At 44.3% G+C, this 7578-nt stretch overlaps 2 protein-coding genes across 2 annotated transcripts; both read right to left on the bottom strand.

The window, feature by feature from the left end:
* Nucleotides 1-413: 413 nt before the first annotated feature.
* On the bottom strand, nt 414-2504 carry LOC131145881 (uncharacterized). The gene is made up of 3 exons (XM_058095059.1): nt 2155-2504; nt 1734-1956; nt 414-785 (listed from the first exon to the last, which is right to left on the bottom strand). Exons 1-3 carry the CDS (start codon nt 2502-2504, stop codon nt 414-416), a joined length of 945 nt encoding a protein of 314 aa, XP_057951042.1.
* Nucleotides 2505-6028: 3524 nt separating this feature from the next.
* LOC131145880 (uncharacterized) lies at nt 6029-6937 on the bottom strand. Its single transcript, XM_058095058.1, has 2 exons — nt 6495-6937; nt 6029-6389 (listed from the first exon to the last, which is right to left on the bottom strand). The coding sequence occupies exons 1-2, from the start codon at nt 6935-6937 to the stop codon at nt 6029-6031; spliced, it is 804 nt and encodes a 267-aa protein (XP_057951041.1).
* Between the last annotated feature and the right edge of the window lie 641 nt (nt 6938-7578).

The raw sequence follows: 7578 nt of genomic DNA, 5'->3' as shown, positions 1-7578 counted from the left end.
TGGTCCAAAGATGGTCATTGGTCATTCAATCAAAACCATGAAAAAAGAGAGAAAATATGAATCCTTTCATTAATTTCTTTTGAAGATGTACATGGAAATCAAGCATAATACTTTTTTACAACGGCGGAATTAACGGGATGTAATAGGTTAGTCCCATCCATATCCGTCAACAGTAAGGCGCCTCCTAAGAATGCCTTTTTCACCACATAAGGTCCTTCGTAGTTCGGTGTCCACTTGCCACGAGGGTCCACATGGATCGATAAAATCTTCTTCAAAACCAGGTCCCCAAACTGGAACTGCCGGGGCTGCACTTTTCGGTTGAACGCTCTTATCATCCTTCTTTGGTACAATTGTCTGTAGGCTATGGTGGCTATCCTTTTCTCCTCGATCAAGTTTAACTGGTCGTACCGAGATTATACCCATTCTTCTTTAGTCAACTCTACTTCGTTCAGAACTCTCAGAGATGGGATCTCAACTTCTACAAGGACCACTGCCTCCATCATGTACACCAAAGAGAAGGGAGTAGCACCTGTGAAGGTTCTGGCTGTAGTCCGATAAGCCATCAGAGCGAATGGAAGCTTGTCATGCCAATTTCTATAAGTTTCTGTCATCTTCTCCAAGATGTTCTTAATGTTTTTGTTGGCTGCTTCCACCGCCTCATTCATTTGTGGTCTATATGGCGCTGAAATGTGGTGCTTGACCTTGAACTGATTGCATAGCTTGGTCATTACTGCGTTGTTCAGGTTCTTGGCATTATCTGTGATTATTCTTTCAGGGATTCCGTACTGGCATATCAACTCTCTTTTTACAAAATGACTCACTACATTCTATGTAACATTGGAATACGAGGTGGCTTCTACCTATTTAGTAAAATAATCAATTGTCACAAAGATGAAACGGTGTCCGTTACTGGCTTTTGGACTTATCGGCCTGATCACATCCATGCCCCAGGCTGAAAAGGGCCAAGGTGCAGAGAGAACATGAAGCGGGGCCGGTGGGACTTGGATCCAATCACCATAGACTTGGCACTTATGGCACTTTCGAGCGTAGTCAATGCAATCTTTCTCAATGGTCATCTAGTAATACCCGCTCCTAAGTATTTTCCGTGCCAAAGAATGGCCCCAAGCGTGGGTACCGCAGACTCCTTCGTGAACCTCACGCATGACTTGTTGGGCCTCTTGCGCCTCCACGCACCATAGGAGAGTCATATCATGATTTCTTTTGTACAAAACTTCACCGTCCAAGAAGAAACCTATGGCCAATCTTCTAATAGTCTTCCGATCATTATTGGTTGCCCATTCGGGATACTCCCTTTTCTAGATATACGTTTTGATATCGTAAAACCAAGGTTTTTCGTCAGCCTCCTCTACCACCGTACAGTGGGCAAGTTTGGACTATACTCTGATCTGGATAGTTTCGATCTTCACTCTTTCTTCTACCTTGAACAAAGCTTCCAGCGTAGCCAATGCATCAAGCATCACGTTGTTCTCTCTTAGCATGTAAGAGAAACTAATACTGTCAAATCCTTCTATCATCTTTTGAATGTATTCACGATACGATGCTAGCTTGGCATCCCGAGTTTCCCATTCTCTGGTTAGCTGGTGGATGACCAAGGCCGAATCTCCCCTTATTGTTAGTCACTTAACGCCCCGATCCATAGTGGTCTACAAACCCAGTATACACGCCTCATATTCGGCTATGTTGCTAGTGCAAGGGAAAGTGAGCTTAGCTACCACTGGATAATGTTTCCCATCCAGGGATATGAGCACCGCACCTATTCCATGTCCCCAAACATTGATTGCCCCATCGAACAACATCATCCATTCTTCAGGGTCTTCTCCCCCTTGGGTTATGGAGTCAATATCTTGGTCTGGGAATTCGAACTCCATAGGTTGGTAATCCTCCACGACCCTTTCATCCAAGTATTTTGCAATGACACTACCCTTTATAACTTTCCTGGTGACATAAGAAATATCATATTCCATCAACAACATCTTCCATCAGGCTACTCGTCCGGTTACCACGGGCTTTTCAATTATGTACTTAATTGGGTCCATTTTGGAGATCAGCCAGGTGGAGTAATACAATGTGTATTGCCTCAACCTACTGACCGCCCATACTAAAGCACAACATGTTTTTTCCAGATCGGAGTACCTGGACTTATAATCCGTGAATTTTTTGCTAAGGTAATAAATGGCTTTTTCTTTTCTCCCCGTCTCATCATGTTGGCCCAACAAGCAACCCATGGAGTTTTCTGAAATTGCCAGGTACAAGATCAATGGCCTTCCGGGCACTGGTGGTACCAGTACTGGGGGATTCAAGAGGTACTCCTTTATTTTTTCAAAGGCCACTTGGCACTCTTCATTCCACTTCACTGGGCTATTCTTTCTCAACAGTTTGAAGATGGGTTCACAGGTGGTGGTTAATTGAGATATGAACCGAGCAATGTAGTTGAGCCTACCCAAGAAGCTTCGCACCTCCTTTTCAGACTTTGGGCTGGGCATTTCCTAAATATCCTTGACTTTGTCAGGGTCTACCTCAGTCCCCTTCTCACTTACTATGAACCCCAACAGTTTCTCGGACATGGCACCGAAAGTACATTTCTTGGGGTTCAACTTCAATTGGCACTTTCAGAGCCTCCTGAACAAGTTTTCTAAGTTTAACACATGGTATTTCTCATTTTTCGACTTAACGATCATGTTATCGACATAAACCTCAACCTCCTTATGCATTAAGTCATGAAAGAGGGTTACCATAGCCCTCTGGTAAGTGGCTCCGGTGTTCTTTAGTCCGAATGGCATGACCCTATAGCAGAAAGTCCCCTATAGTGTGATGAAGGTCGTATTCTCCTTGTCTTCAGGTGCTATCCTGATCTGGTTGTACCCAAAAAAACCATCCATGAATGAAAATAAAGCATGCCCCGCGGTGTTGTTTACCAGCACATCAATATGCAAGAGAGGGAAGTTATCTTTAGGGCTTGCTTTATTTAAATCCTAGTAGTCGACACAAACTCGTACTTTGCCATTCTTCTTGATTATTGGGACGACGTTGGCCATCCATTCAGGGTATTGGGCTACCTCCAAGCATCCTACTTCAAACTGTTTTTGTACCTCCTCCTTTATTTTGAGTAACATCTCTGGCCACATTCTCCTCAGTTTTTGTCTTACCGGCTTTGAGTCCGGGTGAAGTGGGATCTTGTGGGTCACTCAATTTGTGTCTAGACCTAGCATGTCTTGGTACGACCAGGCAAACACGTCCCAGTATTCCCTTAGCAATTCAATCATCTAGTTCTTTTCCTCACCCTTTAGTAGTGCCCCTATTTTCACCTGCTTGGGTTCTTCCTCAGTTCCCAAGCTAATCACAACGGTGGGATCACTACTGGTCAAGGTTGGTTTTTCATCGAATTTTAACACTCTTTCCATTTCAAGGGATAAGTTCATTTCTTGATCTTCAACTTCGGTTTCATGGATTAGATTTTCAAAGTTAATGTCAATTACTTGGGGAGGGATTCTGGTGTTGTTATTTTCTTTATTCCTGCATAAAATTAACAAACAAATTTTGACAACTGATTCCCAAGATGCACATAAATGACAAGGAATGCATAATTCATTTTCATTAAAGAGCTTCCCTGAATTTTCAGGGGCTAGGGGGATACAACATAGAAACAAAACAAAACTCATTCTGAATAAAGATCATTACATGATTATATCTGGTAAATCAAAAGAGCTCCAGTTTTGAAGTTGTACTCCTGGCTGGAGATGACGGATCCACTCTGTAGCAGTGCCTGGGGGGACTTCTGCATCCAACACTAATATGCTCAGTTGCCGCAATTCTACCTCCAGGTTGGATTGACTACTTTTCGCGAAGGTCTGGCTGATAGGCGGGACAACCAGTCCTCCCTTGGAGCTTGTTTTAGCGGTGAGTCTTTCCACCCTCTGCATCTTCTTCTCTTCAGCTTTCTTCCTCCGGTCTGCCGTTATGGGTATGAAGCCAAGGCCATATCTGTATTTTGCTTCCTTAAGCATTAATGGCTTTCAGATCCCCTGTAGATATTTTCCGAGCCCCTTTTTCGAATGATACCCCTGCGTGATCATTTCAGATGCCATCATATATACTACGGTGGAGATCTGAGGGCGCAGGATTGGAGATCCCTCCGCTATGGTTGTGACATTTACGATCTCGAAGGCTTGGAATGAGTCTTCCAATGCCTCTTCTACAGCTTCCATGTAAGGAGTGGAAGTGGGCTTCGTTATCATAACGTCGATTTCTCCATATACACAGATCAGCTGGTTTTCTACTACAAATTTCAACCTCTGGTGTAGTAAAGATGTAACTGCCCCAGTGTTATGGATCCATGGCCTTCCCAACAAGTAGATGTAGGAAGGTGTAATGTCCATTACCTGGAATGTGACATCAAAGATGACTGGCCCAATCAGTATGGGAATCCCAATTGCCCCTATGGACTCCCTACGGGTTCCGTCGAAAGTCCTTACTACCATATTATTTTGCTTGACATACGAAGGGTCAACCAGAAATTTCTGAAGAGTGGTCATTGGCAAAATGTTGAGGGATGACCCGTTATTGACAAACACTCAAGCTATCATATGGTCCTTACATTTGACCGATATGTGCAGTGCTTGGTTATGCCCTCTTCCTTCCAACGGGATTTCTTCATCACTGAAGGTAATGTAGTTGGTCGCGGACAGGCCTCCGATCACATGACTAAATTTTTCTACACTGATGTCTTGAGGTATATACGCCTGATTAAGCAGTTTCAGTAAGGCTTCTCTATGAACCTCTGAGTTTAAAAGTAGAGATAAAACAGATATATACGCTGGCATCTTTTTCAATTGATCAACCATGTTGTACTCGCTATGTTTGATAAGCTTCAAAAATTCTTTAGCCTCCTGAGGTTGAACCGGCTTTTTAATGTTCTTGCTTGATTCCCCAATTTGTTCTGTATCCGGCTTCCCAGACTGCGCTGGTGCGTATACTCTTCCACTACGGGTTATACCCGCGATGTTGCATGTATCTTCCATGCCACGAGCTTGGCAATCATACTTCCAGGGTACCACCTTGTCATTCTGATACGGGAACGGTCGAGGTATCGAGATAACTAAACGGGATGGGGCCTTGGGGACATAGCTGAATTTCTTTGCCAAGGGTATGAAGGGTTGGTGTGGGCACGGGGGATGCTCTTGTTCTTTATCTCCTAGAGCTGAAACTTCCCCATCCTTTTGAATGGAGCTGACTTCTACGGACTTATCATCCAACATTCTGCACAGGTTCCTCCTAAAGGTTTTGCAGCCCTAAACAGTCCTTCTCAATGAACTTTGGCATTCGCACCGTGCGCCTTCGAGACAGGTGGCCTTTGATTTTATTAGGTCCACCTTCCTAAGCTCTTGATATATCCAATCCAAAGCCACACAATCTAGGTTGGCTTCTTATGCCTCTCCGAGTTCTACCTCGACCATACCGACCTGGTCTGCCTCATGACTTGGTAAAAAGTTTCCTTGAATACCTGCTGATTTATCATCAAAGGCCAGCCACCCCGCATCTTTCAATGACTGAACTTTATTTTTGAAAGCCCAGCACTGGTCAATGGAGTGACCTGAAGAGTTCGCATGGTATGCACAGTGGGCGTTGGGATCGAACCATCGAGGTAGTGGATTGGTGACGGGAATAGCTGGTATGGTCGTAACCATTCCTTTCTCATATAGTTGAGGAAATAAATTGGCATAGGGCATTGGGATTGGGTCGATCCTTCTAGCATTCCTTGGTGTATCCATTTCTCAAACTTGATTACCTGTCGGTGCTGGTCTTGGTCGAGGGGTGCGAACTGGGGCCTTAGGCCCATGTGTAGCGTCTGGTTCACTACTAGTTCCATATAGAAATTCCCCCCAGGTTGTTGGCTTCGGCTTCTCTACCTTCAGCTCTTAATAGACCCATGTATCATTTGGGTCTTTTCTTCCTTCTTACCTTTGACCCACTTCTTGCTTGGGCCACTATTGGTATTTCTAGCTTTTATTTATCCAGCTTTGATGTCGGCTTCCACTCTGGTCCCTACCGCCACAATGTCCATGAAGTTATGGGGGGTGGATCCTATTAGGTGTGAATGGTAGGGATCTTTTAATGTCCCTACAAACATCAATATTGCCTCACGGTCGCCAACCGGAGAATCCACTTCAGTGGCCGCATCTCTCCAACGGTGTGCATACTCCCTGAAAGTCTCTGTTGGCTTTTTCTCCATTTCAAAAAGGGACACCTTGTCTAAAGCCATTTCCAGGATATTGCGATATTGCGCTTCGAAGGCATCGGCTAAGTCACCCCACGTGTGGATCTGGGCCCTATTCTGCTGGACATACCATCTAACCATTATCTCAGTAAAACTGCTTCAAAAGCAGTGCATCATCAACTTTTCATTATCAGCGTACGCGGCCATTCACTGGCAATACATACAGAGGTGGGTCTGAGGGAATGTGGTCCCGTCAAACTTCTCAAAGTCTGGCATTTTAAATTTTGGAGGAAGGACTACATTAGGCACCAGGCAGTAATCTGAGGGTCTGGTGGTATTGGAGGCCAGAGTCCCCTCTATGGCCTTTAGCCGCTCTTCTAGCTCATCACATCGGTATTCCGTTGTAGTTTTTCTTGTCGCTACGCCCACCATTACCAATAAGGGCATCCCCATCACTGCCAGGATAAAAGGTGGCATGCTATGCAGTGGTTTCTCTGAGGTAAATGGCGGCAATCTGGAAGACTGCCCATGAATCGGCGTAAAGCCAAGCAAGTGGATAGGATCATTTTCTTCTTCATGATCCTGATCTTGGACTATTTTCCCTTTGTTTAATAGTAGGTCCAATATCCTCTTCATCTGATTGCTCAGCTCTTCTTGCCCCTGCTCGATCCCCAGAACACGACTCTCCAACTGTTCTGTCATGGCCTTAGCTTTTCCGCGGGTGTTGTAAGGGTACGTATTTGCCTCAATTTTGCTGGATCTTAGTCACGTCTGGCTCGTTTCCACCCCCTGTTCATGAAAAACTCGCATCTTTTAGGATAAATGCATGTAATGGATGTTAATGAGTATGTATGAAATTATGGGTGAAAAGGTACAATCATGCAATCCTATGTGCTTTAGCCAAGGTTCTAGAAAAAAATCCTCATCATTTCATTTCAACTTTTCATACAATTTTTTAGTGAAAAATATAGAAAATTCCCAACTAGTCTACACAGATGTCGAATTCTGATTCCCTGGTCCGCTCCCGATGAGGCAGCTTGAATCTTTTGGGGCCGGCTCTGACTTCGTGAGTGCCGCACTGTCCACCTTCTGTTTCAGTGCTTTGTACCGAAATTCCTAATAATTAGCCTTTGTCACACAAGGCTCCAGCTTTTCAAGCACTTTGTTAAAGTGGTATCTCTACTTGTCGTACCGCTCTTCCAGGTCCTGTATGTACAGAGATTTTTCTTCAACTTCTGCTTTTGACTCTCTCAGTTGTCGGACCTTTTGATCAAGTGCCTTTTGAAGTCTCTATTTCTCCTTTCTCAAAACTGCTGATGCTTTCTTTAACAACGAGCTCTGAA

Source organism: Malania oleifera, chromosome 13 (genome assembly GCF_029873635.1).
Source record: "Malania oleifera isolate guangnan ecotype guangnan chromosome 13, ASM2987363v1, whole genome shotgun sequence".
NCBI lineage: Eukaryota > Viridiplantae > Streptophyta > Magnoliopsida > Santalales > Ximeniaceae > Malania > Malania oleifera.
The sequence above is the reverse complement of the archived record's forward strand: the minus strand, read 5'-3'. Positions and strand labels throughout refer to the sequence as shown.

Coding starts and splice junctions, on each gene's coding strand:
- LOC131145881 (XM_058095059.1), bottom strand. CDS start 2,504: ATGCCCAGCCCAAAGTCTGAAAAGGAGGTGCGAAGCTTCTTGGGTAGG. Junction 1,957..2,154: donor TTCACGGATTATAAGTCCAG/GTACTCCGATCT, acceptor TTATGTCACCAG/GAAAGTTATAAAGGGTAGTG. Junction 786..1,733: donor ATGGGAAACATTATCCAGTG/GTAGCTAAGCTC, acceptor TTGATATGCCAG/TACGGAATCCCTGAAAGAAT.
- LOC131145880 (XM_058095058.1), bottom strand. CDS start 6,937: ATGACAGAACAGTTGGAGAGTCGTGTTCTGGGGATCGAGCAGGGGCAA. Junction 6,390..6,494: donor AAAATGCCAGACTTTGAGAA/GTTTGACGGGAC, acceptor CTTTTGAAGCAG/TTTTACTGAGATAATGGTTA.